The 19,742-nt window shown below is 41.0% G+C and overlaps 1 protein-coding gene, 1 non-coding gene and 1 pseudogene across 2 annotated transcripts; 1 reads left to right on the top strand and 2 right to left on the bottom strand.

Annotated features, from left to right (window-relative positions):
* Positions 1-2,519: 2,519 nt before the first annotated feature.
* Positions 2,520-5,629, bottom strand: ATP5MC3 (ATP synthase membrane subunit c locus 3). Its single transcript, XM_086359187.1, has 5 exons — positions 5,578-5,629; positions 5,282-5,393; positions 4,050-4,127; positions 3,344-3,537; positions 2,520-2,778 (listed from the first exon to the last, which is right to left on the bottom strand). Exons 2-5 carry the CDS (start codon positions 5,318-5,320, stop codon positions 2,664-2,666), a joined length of 426 nt encoding a protein of 141 aa, XP_086215313.1. The 5' UTR covers positions 5,321-5,393; positions 5,578-5,629; the 3' UTR covers positions 2,520-2,663.
* A 6,847-nt stretch (positions 5,630-12,476) lies between these two features.
* On the top strand, positions 12,477-12,581 carry LOC147378587 (U6 spliceosomal RNA). The gene has a single exon (XR_015153614.1). It is a non-coding gene; the product is annotated as a U6 spliceosomal RNA (small nuclear RNA).
* Positions 12,582-19,320: 6,739 nt separating this feature from the next.
* LOC147378588 (ubiquitin-like protein 5 pseudogene) lies at positions 19,321-19,541 on the bottom strand (annotated as a pseudogene).
* Positions 19,542-19,742: the final 201 nt, after the last annotated feature.

Below are 19,742 nucleotides of genomic sequence, written 5' to 3' on the forward strand. Positions count from 1 at the left end.
TAATTATGGCTTTAAAAATTAACAAAATAAAATGAACTTATTACAAAGGATTGGTTAATCTAAGTATTTCCCTAGGGCTTCAAAACTGGCACGACTTTACAATCTGGACTTTAATTGTACAGTACTTAAGTTGTAAAATGCATACTTTCAACCATTTTAAAGTGTATAATTCAGTGGCACTTGGTACATTTACAGTGTTGTACAACCATCACCAGAACACTGATTACCCCAAAAAGAATCCCCACAACCATTAAGCAGGCACTTCCCAATCTTCTCCCACTAGCGTTTAGTAACCACCAATCTGCTTTGTCTCTGTGGACTTTTGTTTTTTGATGCACTGCAAGGCTTGTGGGGTTTTAGTTCTCCAACCAGGGATCAAAGCTGGGTTCTCAGCAGTCAAAGTCCAGAGTCCTAACTACTGGACCACCAGGGAATTCTGTGTCTCTATGGATCTGCCTATTCTGAGTATTTCATGTAATAGAATCATATAATATGCACCCTTACTGTGTCTGGCTTCTTTCACTTAGTCTGTTTCCAAGGTTCATTCATGTTGTAACACTTATCAGTACCTCCTTCCTTTCTATGGCTGAATATTCCATTACATGGATATACCACATCTTATCATCAGTTTATGCAAACACCATCGTTTGTTCATCCAAACATCAATTTGGTTGTTTCCACCTCTTGGCTGCTGTGAACAGTGCACTACGAACATCCGTATATAAAGCTTTTGCTTGAATGCTTATAGTTTTTTGGGTTATACACCAAGGTGTGGAATTGCTGGGTCATATAATACATATAATACTTCTCATTTAAATTGCTGAATTCAAATACTGAGTGGTACTATTTATGAAAATAGTGAAGGCTCCAGGAAATTATCTAACACACATTAGATGATTAACCAAAAAGTGGCAGTAGCTCTAGCCCTATAGTTTTTGACACTAGGTAGTGGGAAGGATTGGAGAAGGCAATGGCACCCCACTCCAGTACTCTTGCCTGGAAAATCCCATGGATGGAGGAGCCTGGTGGGCTGCAGTCCATGGGGTAGCAAAGAGTCAGACACGACTGAGCAACTTCATGTTTCACTTTCATGCACTGGAGAAGGAAATGGCAACCTACTCCAGGGTTCTTGTCTGGAGATTCCCAGGGACAGGGGAGCCTTGGTGGGCTGCCATCTATGGGGTCGCACAGAGTGAAGCTGGGGGACACGACTAAAGTGACTTAGCAGTAGCAGCAGCAGTGGGAAGGATATGGAAAAGTTACTGATTCTCAAATAGTGTGCACAAAGATTACCTGGCACTTTTTTAAAAATGCAGATGGCTGAGTCTCAAGGCCAAATACTCTAATTCAGTAGGTCTGGAGCCCAGAATTTGTACTTTATAGACATCCTAGATAATTCTGATGGAGATGGTCTTTCCACTGCACTTTAACAAACCCTTGAAGCTGATGGCTTTTTCTCAACTGAAATCAGATTAGGCAGAAGGGATTAAAGGAGTAAAATGAAGCTTTCTCAACTGTTATCTTAATCTTTTATAGAAACCCTGCAACTGTGATGACAAACAATATATCTGCTGAGGAAATTATATATCTGCTGTGAGGAAAACTCAAGTCTTTCTAAGACTTTCTTCATTTTAATAGGCAAAACTTGACCAATAAGCAACACATAGTATTACAAATAAAATACTACTGAAAGCGAAAGAAAGCGAAGTCACTCAGTTGTGTACAACTCTTTTCAACCCCATGGACTGTAGCCTACCAGTCTCCTCCATCCATGGAATTTTCTAGGCAAGAGTACTGGAGTGGGTTGCCATTTCCTTCTCCAGGGGACCTTCCCGACCCAGGGATTGAACATGGGTCTCCTGCATTGCAGGCAGACGCTTTATCATCTGAGCCACCCGGGAAGCCCATAACTGAACCAGTTGTCATTCCCAAGACTCCTATTGTAAGCATTTGTTAGTATCAAAGATAAGCAATGCTATAGCAACTTTTGGCTTTAAATTGAAGCCAATTCAGTTTGCTTTTTGATATTGAGTTTCTTCTAAGAAGACAGATAAGATTCACTATAGACACACAATTGCTTAATGTGAGACTTACTGACAATCAAAAATTGCCTCCCTAATCCCAACACCCATTTAATAAAGTTTCAATTCCTAAAAACCCGACATGATTTATTTTTAGATCCAGGTGTGTAAGACCAGCCAGGTTAGTCTTGGAAGGTAATACTGCTTCCAAGTATTGTAATTCATATTAGCCCTTAAAAACATAAAACCATCTTAAGTAATTAACTATTCTGATTTAATCATATTTCATAGAAGCTCAAAGCACTCAAACATTTCCCCTTTATTTGAATAAACTAAAGCCCTATAATTTACAATGTGCAAAACATTAAAATAATTCCCCTAAAAATTATATTAGCATATTTTCCATCATCAGGGACTGGTACAGCCTCTGCCTGAATACATGGTCTTCTCAGTGATGATCTAAATTTAAATTCAGGTAAATACAAACCACAGCAAAAATTAAAGTTTTCATCTTTAATGAAATGACTTTGGAAATAACATACATTTCCATGACACCAACACTATAGTTTTCGGAGTCACAGTAAGATACACAGAATTATATCCGTAATTAATATGAATGCCAACATTTTAAGCAGTAATTTGTTACATGGCAAACAAAATCAAGAAAGCAACCATCAAACAAAAGAGACCCATAGCTTCAGACAAGGCAAATCCCAGGATAGCATATGAGAACAGCTGCTGCTTCAGTGAAGGGTTTCTAAAAGAGACAACACATATTATTCAAATTTTAGCATGGTTGATAAATGTTAAAGAACCAGATTATTAGTGTTGGGTTCTTTGTAACCTGAAAAGTACTAGCACACCGTTCTGCCCAGATCTCTTTTGGTTCTGCCTGTGACATTCCTTTCCCCTCATTCCTAATCATATGGGAAAAGGGAGGCATTATTCTCCCTATGTCAATGGTCAGTCTTCATCCATTATTACCTTCTTATTCTGACCTTCTTATCCCCCAAAAAGTATGTTTTAAGATTTAATAGTTTAAATAAAAGGTCTTAAATAATAAAATGGAGACTGGTATTTTTTTAAAGCATGAGCTCTCTTGCTTTGACTTTAGACAAGGAGTTTCTCTGGTCCTTAATAGGTATACTGGAGTCTCTCCAAGGGGTTTTGGGAGCAGTGACAATGCATGCAAAGTACTCAAAATGAAATGCAAGACACAGAAAGGCACTTAATAGAAAGTAGCTATTATTATTTCACTAGTTTTCTAAGTTTCCAACTATTTCAAACATGTTTCAAACTATTTATTTGGCAATAGAAATTACCTGGCATAACCAATGATGAGACTGCCAAAGACTGTTCCAATACCAGCACCAGAACCAGCCACTCCTACTGTGGCAGCACCCGCACCGATAAATTTGGCTGCAGTATCAATGTCTCTGTTGACCGCAGTGGTCTGAAACTCCCTTTGGATTAACTGAGACACACCATTCTGGGTGCCATTAAATACCGTAGAGCCCTAGAGAGCAGGAAATAAAAGCAAAGGTCAAATCAGTAATCATAGTTAGCTATTTTAATCATGGTACTGTCAAAATGATAACCACTTCTCTATATTTGTAGCTGAGTTTGAATAGAAGATGGTGTGGCACAATGGAAAACTCTAGGGCTTAGAATAATTCCAGTCTTGCAGAAAAAGAACAGTATCTACACCAGATAAGGTCTTTGAAAATTAAGAAACAGTGTATGTGCATATACTGTTTAATAGAGTAGGCTGTTCAGTAACTGTTGTTATCAAAATCATAAACACCAGCAAGTCAAAATTATACACTTAAGTATATATATTAATTATACTTCCTGGCCAAAATTCAGGTGACTAAGTTTTGGATAAAGTTTCTTTCATTGGCTCATCCTCTGCAAATTTTTTGGATGAAAGGGTGGAAAGGACTGCCTAAAACCATTCATTAATGAGGTTTTCCCCCTTTGCTGTGATAAAGACCCTAAGACTTCTTTGGTAGCATTAGTTAATTTTACCTCTCCAGTCCTGGTCTCTGGTCGAGATAACACTGACGCAGAAATTGGTCTGTATGCAACTCTGGATCCAGCTCTGATCTGTTCATGAAAAAGATTCCATGTTATTAAGACAACAGATATGACTTCAAGGACCCTTCCCACACCATGAATTCTAAAAAGGCAAGTTGCAAAAATGAGTCAGAAACATCATGACTTCTCTCTATTGATTCTTATCCTGGCTTTTTGATCATGTTTCAATGCATGAAGCGATTTTAACAAAACTGTTAATGAAATTTTAAAACTTATTCATAGTGTATTTGTAATACTCTGAACAAAACTTTTAAGAACAATTAGTTAGAAAGAGTAAGTATTGCTTTTAAAATTTCAATTATTGTAGCGCCACAATTCAGATCAGAAAACCAGCAATAAATACCCCACATTCTTTGGTAAGTTAAGTGGATCAACAAGTACTATACACGCTTGTCATTTTAAATAGCCCATTAGTTAAAATGCGCTCGCGCTATTTCTAAGATTATTCCTATATGTCCATTAATCATAAAATTAAAAAGCAGTTTAAACAATTCCACACTGGTGGAAGAACAATCTTTTAAACAGTCTGACCATAAGGACATATTCCTGCCCTTGAGTGTCCACTAAGGTCACAGAAAATTCCTTCAGAACCGAGACCTGATTCTCTAAGATAAACCCCGCAGATCTTCACACAAAGTGCCCAAAAGTAGTTTGGGAAATAACACCCCAAACGCAGTAGAAACTGTCGGCTCCTGCACTAGCCGCCTCCGCCCACACAAGGTGAGGCAAAGTTCCTCCCTCTGCAGCATCGAGTTTGACCTACAGATCGTAATGGAGACCGCAGCAGTAGCGAACGTAGGCCTCGAGGCCCCTTCCAGCCTTCTCTGCACCCCAACCCTCGCGTGCCCCGATCCAACAGGGTGCCGGAGGAGGTGGGGGAGGGGCCGTTACAGGACAAGGAGCAAGGAGGGTTTGACCTACACCGAGCTGGGCCTGACAACTAGGCCTCGGCGGTTCTCCATAGCCAGAGTGGAGGGGAGGAGCGAAGTAAGAAACCCCAGGAAGGAATAGGAAAGGGATAAAAAGACACAGAGGTTAAGAGGCGTGAGGGAACTGTCCCGAAAGGGCCGTGAGTTCCACGCGGAGGTGACCCATTCAACAACGTGGACGTCTGGGCCAAGAGGTCGGGCCCTCGAGCTCCAGGCCCAGTCTGGGCTACGCACCAGAGCTGGGGTGCAGGCAAGCTTGGCGCAGGCGAACATCTTGCACTCTTCGGGGCAGCGCAGCTGGAGGACTTGGGTGACAGGAGACGTGGGCTCCTCTCCCGCTTCCTCTCTGCGGAGGCAAAGAGGCTTAAGGTCAAGTGTCCTCCGAGGGCCCGTACTTCCACCCAAGTCCCTCAGGTTCCCGTGCACGCGGTCAGCTCGGGCCCAGCGCCAAACGAGGCGCCTGCAGAATGAATGGGTCCCTCTGGGGCGCGGCTCCACGGCCAGACCCGGCTTCCGCGCCCTCCGCTTACCTTCCAGGGAGGTGGCGGCGGCCGCTGCGGCAGAGGTCGAAGGAATGGGGCTGGGCGCGCAAGCGCAGTCCCGCTCTTATCCGCACCGCAGCACCCGGATGGAGAAGGCGGGGAATTGGGTGCAGCCCGGAAAACGCTCAAGGTCATTTGTAACAACTTTATTGGTAACCAGTCCGGAAGGACAGAGACAGCCGCCCCAAGATGGAGTGGCGGGCAGAAGAGGGGTGAAGGAGAGACAAAAAGTAGATATTGAAAACTAGCCCAGGGAGAGGGAACCGAACGGATTATTTCGCCTTTGATCTAAGCTGGTCGCAGGACAGTGGGACTTAATCCTTCAGTTGACTTTCTTAATGAGATTTGGCCTTTTATCAGTTGGTAGGTTTCTTTCGTAAAAGAGATCCCTTCCTGGTCATTCTTCTTTGTGAAAATAGGACTCTGTGGGAAAACGGTTCATTCACTGCTTAGCAGAAAGTGAAAATACATTTCTGTAAAGGAATCTGAAAAAGAGTTCCAGAAGTCTGGAATAATCTTTTGGGGGAAAGTGGGCCTGACCTTCTGGGACAAGTTCAGTTCAGTTCAGTTGCTCAGTCGTGTCCGACTCTTTGCGAGCCCATGGATTGCAGCATGCCAGGCCTCCCTGTCCATCACCATCTCCCAGAGCTTACTCAAACTCATGTTCATTGATATGGTGATGCTGTCCAACCATCTCATCCTCGGTCGTCCCCTTCTTCTCCCGCCTTCACTCTTTCCCAGCATCAGGGTCTTTTCAAATGAGTCAGTTTTTCGCATCAGGTGACCAAAGTATTGGAGTTTCAGCTTCAGTATCAGTCCTTCCAGTGAATAATCAGGACTGATTTCTTTTAGAATAGACTGATTGGATCTCCTTGCAGCCCAAGGGACTCTCAAGAGTCTTCTCCAACACCACAGTTCAAAAGCATCAATTCTTCGGCACTCAGCCTTCTTCACAGTCCAACTCTCATATCCATACATGACCACTGGAAAAACCATAGCCTTGAATAGACGAACCTTTGTTGGCAAAGTAATGTCTCTGCTTTTTAATATACTGTCTAGGTTTGTTATAGCTTTTCTTCCAAGGAGCAAGCGTCTTTTAATTTTATGGCTGCAGTCACCAGCTGCAGTGATTTTGGAGCCCCCCAAAATAATACTGGGACAAAGGAATAAGCAAATGAATAGATTTAAGAGCTTTGTTGGAGAAGACTCTTGAGAGTCCCTTGGACTGCAAGAAGATCCAATCAGTCTATTCTAAAGGAGATTGGCCCTGGGTGTTCTTTGGAAGGAATGATGCTAAAGCGGAAACTCCAGTACTTTGGCCACCTCATGCGAAGAGTTAACTCATTGGAAAAGACTCAGATGCTGGGAGGGATGGGGGGCAGGAGGAGAAGGGGATGACAGAGGATGAGATGGCTGGATGGCATCATGGACTTGATGGACGTGAGTTTGAGTGAACTCCAGGAGTTGGTGATGGACAGGGAGGCCTGGCTTGCTGCAGTCCATGGGCTTGCAAAGAGTCGGCCACGACTGAGCGACTGAACTGAACTGAACTGAAGAGCTTTGTGACTTGGGCACAAAGTTACCTCTTGATAAAGAGAGGGAGGTCAGTTTTTCTCCCAGCCCTGTGATTGGGAGAAATAAGGGTTGTAAATGTTTTTTCGTGTAGGGCTAGGGACTAAGGAAAGTCCGAGTATTTTCAAAACTGACCCAACTTTAACACTTGTTGTGGGTAACTTTGGGCTTCAGATCAATACAGAAATATCTTAGGGAAAAAAATGGCTCTTAGTGGACTTGTGTCAGGTCTTGAATTCTGTAAATCTGACTTAGTAGTTCTAACAAGTGGCTGTGGAGGTGGTACAAGTCAACATGAAAGATTAAGTATCTAGGGATGTCTAGGGACTGAAATCCGACCCACTTGGCCTAGAGCCCTGAAACAACATGGACCCAGAGGATCACTTTTTTTCTAGTTGGCACCACGGTGCAGTATCATCTAGCAGTAATCCTGGGGAGAAGCCCTCAGAACTAAAACTTGAAGAACGAGTTAAGACTGATCTACTTCATAGGCAATTAAGACACTGATCCAGCTTCACAGGCAAATGCTTCAAACTCACATGTGAGCTAATCATTTTAGGCCCAATCTTTAGCACATAAAACAGAGTTAATTCACATGTGCAGTTCAAGGAGAACTTATTAGTATATTTTCTGAAGCACTCAATTCTTGCCTGAAGTATATGGTAAGATGTCCTTTGATGTCTAAAGTTGAGGAAACAATAACGCTCTGTCGTAGTCAGGGTTCACCAGAGAAACAAAACTAGTTGTAAGAAAAATTTGACCTCTCTTGGCAGGATCCTACTGGTTCTGTTTCTGTGGAGAACCTGGACTAACACAGAGCATTATTATATTAAGCATTATTGTTTACATATATATATAGGCTTCCCAGGTGGCACTAGTGGTAAAGAACCCACCTGCCAATGCAGGAGACGTGGAAGATCCCCTGCAGGAGGGCATGGCAACTCACTCTAGTATTCTTGCCTGAAGAATCCTGTGGACAGAGGAGCCTGGAGGGCTGCAGTTCATAGAATCGCAAAAAGTCAGACATAACTAAAATGACTTAGTGTGCGTGTGTGCCTGTGTGTGTGCGCGCACATACACACACACACACACACACACACACACACACACAGAATGACCATGTGGAATTAATTGACTTATGTGGTTATAGAGACTGAGAAGTTCCATGAACTGATGTCTTCAAGCTGGAGACTCAGGAAAGCTGATGGTATAATTGAACTGGATCTGAAGGCCTGAGAATCAGGGAGGCCAATGATATAAATCCCAGTCTGAGAAAATAAGATGGAATGGCCCACTTCAGTAGTGAGACAGGGAGGAAAAAAGTGAATTCTTCCTTTCTCTGACTTTTGTTCTATTCCTCAATGGACTGGATGATGGCCACCCACATTGGGGAGGGCAATCTACTTTACTGAGTCCACAGATTCAAATGCTGATCTTGGCGGGGAGGGAGGCCCACTAGGGAGGGGATATATATATATATATATATATATATATATATATATATATAAAATTATATATATAATTTTGACTGATTCACATTGATGTATGACAGAGACCACTACAACACTATAAAGCAATTATCCTCCAGTTAAAAAAAAAAATCTCATCCAGAAACACCTTCACAGACACTAGAAATAAAGTTTAATATACATACTCCTGTGCCCAGTCAAGTTGACACATAAAATTAATCATCACAGGCCTTATACTTCAGTAATAGATTATCTTAAGGGAAAAATTATTCTAAATGAATTTGTGTATGGAAATGGCTTAGAGAAAAGCCCTTCTTCTCCAGCCATAAATCAGTAGCAGTAACTGTTGAGAAGAGGCAGGAGAAAAGCCAGGCCCCCTAACAGTCTCACTTGCATGGTGCATATGGGTTAGCTGCCTATAGGAGTGAGAGATACCCTCTGTGTCCAGGCTCCTGCCTGACATGTGTCAGCATGTCAATGAGCAGATGAGTTGGCCTAGAAGAGAATAGGTCCTTTGTGGGTTCTGTCAGTTACAGTTTAAATATTTATGAAGAATTTTAGGTGTTCAAAGAACAGATGTTCTACCTTTGAGAACAGTGTGTGTGTGTGTGTGTGTGTGTGCACGCGCACGCACATGTTTAAAACAGAGACACAAAGAAAGACAAATAATAAGTTAGTCATAAGTATTTAATCCTGTCTACATTTTTCCTTAGACTGTGGAGTCAGTCATGTTAAGTTATGGGACATTAGAATTAGGTAATATCTGATAATATCTGGGTGATGATGGCATGAGGAAGAAAGGAAAGGGGCAGTAAAAAGAAGTATGAAAGATAATTTCTAAATAAATCCTTCCCTATCCTGCATGTTCCTGTGCAATGTGACTTTGCTACTCATTTCATCTAATCAACTGCTTGATAATTAATATAGAAAGGTCATTTTCATTAAAAGAATACGTATATGAATATAAGATCATGTTCCTCTGCTGACTCTAACCCATCTCAAAGTAAGTAACTTACTCTTTTTCCAATTAATATGTCAGATGCTGCTAGTTACCTATTCAGCTTTATTCTCCCCTTCTCTCTTACTTACAGGATCCTGCTCCCAGTTAAAAAAATACTGAGCTTCCCAGGTTCACTTACAGTTAGGAATTATCAATGGTTTGTGAGTTGAAGTTACTTGGCAGTGCCTCTAAGAATGCTTAGAAAGAAGTTAGAGGCAACTGGTTCATTTTTTTTTTTCTTTCCTTTTCTTTTTCCTGCCTGGAATATGAACCAGTGTCTCGAGGTGAAGCAGCAATCTTGCAACCATGAGTACAGAAACAACACATTAAGTAAGGAGAAGCTGGGAAAGAAAAGGAGCCGGATACCACTCAACCATAAAAAAGAATGAAATTTTGCCATTTGAAACAACATGGATGGACTTGGAGGGCGTTATACAAAGTGAAATAACTCAGGCAGAGAAAGACAAATACTATATGATATCACTTATGTGTGGAATATAAAAATAAAACAAGGTAGCACCCGCTCCAGTACTCTTGCCTGGAAAATCCCATGGACGTAGGAGCCTGGTAGGCTGCAGTCCAGGGGGTCGCTAAAAGTTGGACATGACTGAGTGACTTCACTTTCACTTTTCACTTTCATGCATTAGAGAAGGAAATGGCAACCCACTCCAGTGTTCTTGCCTAGAGAATCCCAGGGACGGGGGAGCCTGGTAGGGTGCTGTCTATGGGGTCACACAGAGTCGGACACGACTGAAGAGACTTAGCAGCAGCAGCAGCAGAGATGTAGAGAACAACCTAGTGGTTACCACTGGGGAGAGGGGAAAGAGTATGGGGAAGACAGGGGTAGGGGATGAAAAAGCACAAACAGTTACATACAAAATAAATAAGCTACAAGGATATATTGTACAGCACCGGGAATATAGCCAATATTTTGTATGACTGTAAATGGAGCATAATCCTGAAAAATTGTTAATCTCTATGTTGTACACCTGGAATTTTACTATACATCAACCATGTTTCAATTAAAAAATAAATAAGGAATCTGAGTTAACTTTCTTTTAGAGTAGCTACAGCAGCCCTTAACTGCCTATTTATGGACTTCATGGTACAGGAGAAAATCAATCTATTTGGTTAAGCCACTGAGTCAGGTTTCTGTTATGTGCAGTTGAACACAATCCAAACTGATACATAATTCTGTAGATTTACACCTGAAACTTTTTTGGATTTGGGGCTGTGATTATAGTGGCCTATTCTCTCACAGAATTTACATTAACTTACATCTGTCTTTTTTCCCTTATCTGCTAGGTATTTCTGCTGGGACCAACCACAAGACAGAAATCATAATAGTAATTTGAACAGGGAAAATTTAATATAAACTTTGTTGACCAGTAAAAGGTATCTAACTACTAAAAATGGGAGAGTAGGTTCTCAGGGGTCTAGAAGCAGGAACTATAAGAATAGCTGCTACCCTTGGCTGAGGAGGAGAGGGCATGGCTGTCGCAGGAACCTGCAGTCCAAGGTCCAATTGTGGTGAAGAAACTTGCTGGAGGCAGGGGCCGCACAAGCGAACCACGAGGATTGCTGAGGTGAACACAAGCAGACCTCTGCTGCAAGCCAATCCACCTGAAGGAGAAAGTCCTTGCTCTTGTTCTGGCTTCCCAGTGTCTTTCCAGCACCCTCTATTGGCCAAACCTAACGTTCTGCCAGTTGTCATAGTGGAAATGCCTATAGGGTTCAGCTGTAGAACAGAAACAAGGCAAAGAAGCATGGATTTCTAGCTGAGAGTCATAAGTTACTAACTAGCAGAGATGGTAAGATTTTTAAGGGCAGGAATTAGGCCTAATTCATATTTATGTCTTCCACAGCAGCTAACATAAAGTATTAAACATAGTAGTCACTCAATAAATGTTTGCTCAGTAGTAACTAAGGTACTGAGTATGGTTGAAGTAACTTGCAAAAACTTATTCTAACTAAAATTTTAGGCTGTGGGGACAAATTGGAATGACCTCTAGAATTTCTTTTTCTTACTTGTATTGCAAAATTCAAACTTAGAGAACTCGAGGAACATTTTCTTCTTCTTCTTCTTTTTTTTAATGTGTGGCATGAGTTTGTTCAAATAAACATTCTGTGTGTGTACCTAAGAAGGATTCTGTATTTATAGTCTTGTGTACCTAAAGAATTCATTAAAAAAAAACAAAACAATAAAGTCCTTTATTGACCTGTTCTGTGATACAAAGGGGCTGCCCAGGTGGCTTAGTAGTAAAGAATCCATTTGCCACTGCAGGAGATGCGGGAGATGTAGTTTCGATCTCTGGGTCTGGAAGATCCCTGGAGAAGGAAATGGTAACCAGTTTCAGTATCCTTGCCTGGAGAATCCCATGGACAGAGGAGCTTGGTGGGCTACAGTCCAGGGTGTCACAAAGAGTTGGACACAACTGAGCTTTCCTGAAGAATCCCTTGGATAGAGGAGAATGGAGGGCTACAGTCCTTAGGGTAGCAAAGAGTAAGACACGACTGAAGCGACTGAACGCGCATACGTGCATGCATGAATGACTGAGCACACACAGCGCACGTGATACAATAGAACATTGACAGAAATGGGACATGAGCAGAAGCAGAATAGGCCCTGGGCTGGCTTGTGAGGCAGGCAAGGTCTGTCGGTGATTAGTCCTTGACTTTTTTCTCAAAGCCACTGATCTGTCAGTGGGCAGCTGACTCTCTGCTGGCACCTTGTACTTTCTTGGTGTCTCGTGGCTATGTTAGGCTCTTCATGGCAGCAGCTACTGAAGCTATCTTCCAGGTAGTTTCCACTTCTGAGCTCTTACCCATGTAAAATCTAACTTATTGCTTGCTTCAGCAGTGCATATACCAAAATTATAGTGATACAGAGAAAACTAGCATGGCACCTGTGGAAGGGTGACACGCAAACCCATCATGTATTCTATATTTTTATAGTCTGCTACTATATTCTCCAAGCCAGGCTTCAGCAATACGTGAACCGTGAACTTCCTGATGTTCAAGCTGGTTTTAGAAAAGGCAGAGGAACCAGAGATCAAATTGCCAACATCTGCTGGATCATGGAAAAAGCAAGAGAGTTCCAGAAAAACATCTATTTCTGCTTAATGACTATGCCAAAGCCTTTGACTGTGTGGATCACAATAAACTGTGGAAAATTCTGAAAGAGATGGAAATACCAGACCACCTGACCTGCCTCTTGAGAAATCTGTATGCAGGTCAGGAAGCAACAGTTAGAACTGGACATGGAACAACAGACTGGTTCCAAATAGGAAAAGGAGTACGTCAAGGCTGTATATTGTCACCCTGCTTATTTAACTTATATGCAGAGTACATCATGAGAAACGCTGGGCTGGAAGAAGCACAAGCTGGAATCAAGATTGCCGGGAGAAATATCAATAACCTCAGATATGCAGATGACACCACCGTTATGGCAGAAAGTGAAGAGGAACTCAAAAGCCTCTTGATGAAAGTGAAAGTGGAGAGTGAAAAAGTTGGCTTAAAGCTCAACATTCAGAAAACGAAGATCATGGCATCTGGTCCCACCACTTCATGGCAAATAGATGGGGAAACAGTGGAAACAGTGCCAGACTTTATTTTGGGGGGCTCCAAAACCACTGCAGATGGTGACGGTAGCCATGAAATTAAAAGACGCTTACTCCTTGGAAGGAAAGTTATGACCAACCTAAGATGGCGTATTCAAAAGCAGAGACATTACTTTGCCAACAAAGGTCCATCTAGTCAAGGCTATGGTTTTTCCTGTGGTCACGTATGGATGTGAGAGTTGGACTGTGAAGAAGGCTGAGCGCTGAAGAATTGAGGCTTTTGAACTGTGGTGTTGGAAAAGACTCTTGAGAGTCCCTTGGACTGCAAGGAGATCCAACCAGTCCATTCTAAAGGAGATCAGCCCTGGGATTTCTTTGGAAGGAATGATGCTAAAGCTGAAACTCCAATACTTTGGCCACCTCATGCGAAGAGCTGACTCATTGGAAAAGACTGATGCTGGGAGGGATTGGGGGCAGGAGGAGAAGGGGACGACAGAGGATGAGATGGCTGGATGGTATCACCGACTCGATGGACGTGAGTCTGAGTTAACTCTGGGAGTTGGTGATGGACAGGGAGGCCTGGTGTGCTGCGATTCACGGGGTCGCAAAGAGTTGGACATGACTGAATGACTGAACTGAACTGAACTATTTACCTCACAAGTGGAGAAGGAATGTGAATGCATCTAAGAAGGGGAGAGAATTACAAATACATTTCCTATGTTTTAAAAATAGAGGTTTCAAAAATGGTTCCCAATATGAGAAGGAATGGATTGAAGGGAACAGGAATAGATGCTAACCCTCTTTGAATATACTTTGCTTTCTGGATTTGGATTTGGAACCATGCAACTCATTTAAAAAAGTGGAAAAAAATTAAATCTCCTACAAATTGAAACAGATGAATTCTAGGTATCTAGTTGGTAGCATAACCACAATTTACTCTTTGTAGGTACAAAGAGTCCAGAAATGGATAAAAAGGACAAACAACTCCTTGATCATCGGCTTCATGCTCCTTGGCCCCTTTGCTGTTCCTCCAGCACCCCAACCATACTGCCCCATAGAACTACATGTTTTGCTTCTTTAGTTTGGAACACCTTATGTTTACTTGGCTTAACCTCCACTTCATTCAAGTTTTTGCTCAAGTTACCTCTTAAATGTGGCTTTCCTGGATCCTTTACTTAACTTTATATTTCTCTGTGGCTGTTATTGCTACCTTGGCATCATGTATGGCCGGTTTGTTTGTATCTCACATTAGACTCTAACTTCTTCAAGAGATGGGAATACCAGACCACCTGACCTGCCTCCTGAGAAATCTGTATGCAGATCAAGAAGCAACAGTTAGAACTGGACATGGAATAACAGACTGGTTCCAAATCGGGAAAGGAGTACGTCAAGGCTGTATATTGTCAACCTGCTTATTTAACTTATATGCAGAGTACATCATGAGAAACATTGGGCTGGAGGAAGCACAAGCTGGAATAAACATAGCCAGGAGAAATATCAATAATCTCAGATATGCAGATGACACCACACTTATGGCAAAAAGTGAAGAACTAAAGAGCCTCTTGAGGAAAGTGAGAGAGGAGAGTTAAAAGTTGGCTTAAAACTCAACACTCAGAAAACTAAGATCATGGCATCTGGTCCCATCACTTCATGGCAAATAGATGGGATAACAATGGAAACAGTGACAGACTGTTATTGGGGCTCCAAAATCACTGCAGATGGTGATTGCAGCCATGAAATTAAAAGACGCTTGCTCCTTGGAAGAAAAGCTATGAGAAACCTAGACAGCATCTTAAAAAGCAGAGACATTACTTTGCCAACAAAGGTCCGTCTAGTCAAAGCTCTGGTTTTTCCAGTAGTCATGTATGGATGTGAGAGTTGGATCATAAAGAAAGCTGAGCTCCAAAGAATTGATGCTTTTGAACTGTGGTGTTGGAGAAGACTCTTGAGAGTCCCTTGGACTGCAAGGAGATCCAACCAGTCCATCCTAAAGGAAATCAGTCCTGAATATTCATTGGAAGGACTGATACTGAAGCTGAAACTCCAATACTTTGGTCACTTGATGAGAAGAACTGATTCATTTGAAAAGACCCTGATGCTGGGAAAGATTGCAGGTGGGAAGAGAAGGAGATGACAGAGGATGAGATGGTTGGATGGCATCACCAACTGAAGGGTCATGAGTCTGAGTGAACTCCGGGAGTTGGTGACGGACAGGGAGGCCTGGCGTGCTGCAGTCCATGGAGTTGCAAAGAATCGGACACGACTGAGTGACTGAACTGACCTGATATGATAGCAGGGACTTTGTTTTGTTTATTGCTAGATCTACATAGCCTAGAACCTGCTTGATCTATTTATAGGCACTCATTTCATTTTTAAGCAATGAGGTTGGAGAAGGAAAGGAGAAACCGTTAAATTTTCTTCACATGTGCATGTGTGTGCTTACCTCTGCATTATTTGATATGTTACCATAAGCATGAACTTCAACAGTTAAAAAGGCAATATGTTAGGAAAGTTTTAATTTATGATAACTGATAAATGTATTATATTATCCTCTCTGTGGCACCTGCATTAATGAAACCAAAGGGAAGCATTATTAAATGTTGAATTTCAGTTCTTGGTGATGGGCTTGGGTGTACTTTTAGGCAGTAGCCCTATCCAATATATTTCAAATTGTATTCAAACTCTAATCTATTCATGGTAAGGCTATTCCTGTTTTAAAGCATCATGTATGTGTGGATGTGGGTGTGTGCTCCTTTTTATCTATATATTGGCTGGAGTTTCTTGTATTCTTTTATGTGATAGAAAGGTATATTGTCAGTTTCAGCTATATGTGTGTGTATATACATTTACACACACACACACACACACATGCACACACATGCCATGCCATGCCATGCCATGCCATGCGGCTTGTGGGATCTCAGTTCTCCAAGCAAGGATTGAACCTGGGCCGTGGAACTGAAAGCAGTGAATCCTAACCACTTGACCACCAGGCAACTCTTGTATTACTCTACTTTTATTTAGTTTTTCACATTTTTTTCCTTTAGATTCATGTGTCAATCATTCATTCAACAAGCATTTTATTTATTTATTTTATATAATTGTGAGCCTGCTTTCTATAAGGATTTTCTTTGCTGAGAATTCTAGAATAAAATATGTAGTAATTAAGGTAAAATTAAAAGCCTTTTTTTTCCTGGCCCCCTACTACTTTGCTATTAAAATCCTCTGGTTTTCTATAGGTTTTCATGCTACTCTCTAAATTCATCCCACCCTTTGGCTGCTTTGCCTGACAAAGCACAGGGGGACCTCTGAGTGTTCAGTTACCTCTTATATATATCAACAAAATACATGTTACTCAAATTCAGCTGAAGGTTAAAAACAAAACAAATGGGGGGGCAGACTAAGTGCAGTGTTAAGAATTAGAACCAAGTTTTGTTAACTGTCTCTATTTGCTATCGTTGCTCCAAGATCATCTAGACAAATAGTATTTCCCTTGAGATCTGATAATTCCTTCCCACATTACACTTCTCTTGTCTTGGAGTTTTTATTTAATTTGGACCTCTAACCTGCCAGAATAGTAACCCTTCTGGCTTACTCATCCCATGCTTTGACATCCAACCAATTTTCTCTTAAAAACCATCAGGAAAAGAATCCCATCAAAATTGTCTTTCTAAAATAATGTAAGTAACGTATAACTACAGGCTTATAAATAATCAAAGCAATATAAAAATATAGCCAGCAAAATTATAACTGTTGTTTATCCTCCTCCCCAATATTGGTTTCCTCCTTAAAAATAAAAATTATTAACAGTACAGTGTGTACCTTTCTGGGCTTTCTTGGTGGCTCAGATGGAAAAGAATCTGCCTGCAATGTAGGAGATCCGGGTTCAAGCCCTGGTGGGGAAAATCCCCTGGAGAAGGGAATAGCTACCAGTATTCTTGCCTGGGTAATTCCATGGACAGAGGAGGCTGGCAGGCTGTAGTCCATGGATTTGCAAACTTTCACTATATTTTTACATGGAAAGAATTGGACATGACTGAGCATCTAAGAATATAGGAATATTGATATATATGAATAGAGTTTTTAATTTTCTTAAAAATGTATATCTTATTTTCAATGAATAGTGCTGGGAAAATTGGATATTTGCATGTGAAATGCTGCAAATCTTACCTCATACCATATACAAAAATTAACTCAAAGTGAATCAAAGACATAAATGTATGATCTGAAACTATAAAACCCTTAGAAAAAATCTCCATGACAATGGATATTGTAATGATTTCTTGGATAAGAAACCAAAAGCCAGGCAACAAAAGAAAAAGACAGATAAATTGGGCTTCATCAAAATTAAAAACTATGCATCAAAGGACGTTATCTAGAGAGTGAAAGGACAACCCACATCATGGAATAAAATATTAAAAATCATATCCCTGATAAGGTATTAATATTCAGAATATGTAAAGAACTCCTACAACTAAACAAACCCCTCAAACAACCTAATCTAAATATGAAAAAAGGAATTCAATAGGTGTTTCGCCAAACAAGATATACAAATGGCCAATAAGCACATAAAAAGATATACAACATCACTAGTCATTAGGGAAATGCAAGTCAAAACCACAATAAGATACCATTTCATACCAATAAGAAAGCCTATGATCTAAAAAAATGAAAAGTAACAATTGTTGATGGTGCAGTGATCACTGGAATGTAAAATGGTGTAGCTGCTATTGAAGACAATGTGATGTCTCTTCTAAAAAGCTAAATAAAGAATTACCATATGATCCACAATTCCACTTCTAAGTATATACTCAAAATAATTGAAAGCAGGGACTCAGATACTTGTACATCTGTTTATAGCAGCATTCTTCAGCATATTCCAAAAGGTGGAAAAAATACAAATGTCCATCAACAAATGAATGGATAAGCAAAGTGTGGTATATACATACAATGGGATATGTATGCTGGAGAAGGTGTGGAGAAAAGGGAACCCCCTATGCTGTTGCTGGGAATGTAAGTTGGTGCAGCCACTATGAGAAACAGTATGAAGTTTCCTTAAATACTAAGGAATATAGAGTTACGTATGATCTAGGAATCCCACTCCTGGGCATATCTCAGAAGAAAACTATAAATTGAAAAGATGTATGTACCTCAGTGTTGATAGCAGCACTATTTACAATAGCTAAGACATGGAAGCAACCTAAGTGCCCATCAACAGATGAATGGATAAAGAAAATATGCCTTCTTTATCCGATCATAAATGGAATATTACAACAGAATATTACTCAGTCATAATAAAGGATGAAATATTGCCATTTGCAACAGCATGGATGGACCTCGAGATTATCATACTAAATGAAGTCAAGTCAGAAAGAAAAAAACAAGTATCATGTGATATCACGTATATGTGGAATCCAAAAAAAAAAAAGTGATACTAGTAAACTTATGTACAAAACAGAAACGGAGTCATAGAAAGCAAACTTAAATGGGGAAAGGGAGTATTGCTGTTCTGTTGCTAAGTCATGTCCAGCTCTTTGCAGCCCCATGGACTGCAGCATGCCAGGCTCCTCTGTCCTCCACTATATCCTGGAGTTTGCTCAAATTCATGTCCACTGAGTCAGTGATGTTATTAAACCATCTCATCCTCTGCCACCCCATTCTCCTTTTGTCTTCATTCTTTGCCAGCATCAGGGGCTTTTTCAATGAGTCAGCTCTTCGCATCAGGTGGTCAAAGTATTGAAGCTTCACCTTCAGCATCAGTCCTTTCAATGAATATTCAGGGTTGATTTCCTTTAGGATTGACTGGTTTCATCTCCATACAGTCCAAGGGACTCTCAAGAGTCTTCTCCAGCACCATAGTATGAAAGCATCAATTCTTTGGCACTCAGCCTTCTTTCTGATACAACTCTCACAGCTGTACATGACTATTAGAAAAATAGTCTTTCACTATAGAAAAATAGTCTATGACTATTAGAAAAATATCTTTGACTCTATGGACCTGTGTTGGCAAGGAGATGTCTCTTTTTTTTTTTTTTTGCAATCCCTAAGGTATTATTAACATGAGTTTCCAAAAACAAGCATCCATATTAGTGTGGGAGGAGAGGGAAGGGCAGGGAGAAGGAATTCTGCTCTACTGGTAATAAAGCTCCAAGGTTCATCCATCATGGATTTCATAGTACCCCAGAGAAACCTGGTCCTTAAAAATCTTGTTCCACTTCTTCAGTACAATCTTGTTCCAGTGGTGCCAGTTTGGGCTGTGATCAGCTTCTTAAGGTCCCCAATGGTGTCATCAGTATTGCATGTAATGCAGACCTTCTTCCCCAGATGGTCATTGCAAATGACTTCAATCATCCTGGCTGGAGCTTAAATTGCCTAGAACCGACTGATACCACAACCTCCTCACTTGAGTCGATGTCTCTGCTTTTTAACATGCTATCTAGATTTGTCATAGTTTTACTTTCAAGGAGGAAGAGTTTTTTAATTTTGTGGGTGCAGGCACCATCTGCAGTAATTCTGGAGCCCAAGAAAATAAAATCTGTCACTGTTTCCTCT

Source organism: Bos grunniens, chromosome 2 (genome assembly GCF_055505025.1).
Source record: "Bos grunniens cultivar Pamir isolate PY7600 chromosome 2, Bosgru_T2T1.0, whole genome shotgun sequence".
In the NCBI taxonomy this organism is placed as follows: domain Eukaryota; kingdom Metazoa; phylum Chordata; class Mammalia; order Artiodactyla; family Bovidae; genus Bos; species Bos grunniens.

Bases quoted from the DNA above. Each gene is read 5' to 3' on its own strand.
- ATP5MC3 (XM_086359187.1), bottom strand. From the start codon at position 5,320: ATGTTCGCCTGCGCCAAGCTTGCCTGCACCCCAGCTCTG. The intron at 3,538-4,049 runs GTAAAATTAACT...CCTGCTCTCTAG, and splicing joins CAGAGACCAGGACTGGAGAG to GGCTCTACGGTATTTAATGG. The intron at 2,779-3,343 runs GTAATTTCTATT...TGTCTCTTTTAG, and splicing joins CTCATCATTGGTTATGCCAG to AAACCCTTCACTGAAGCAGC.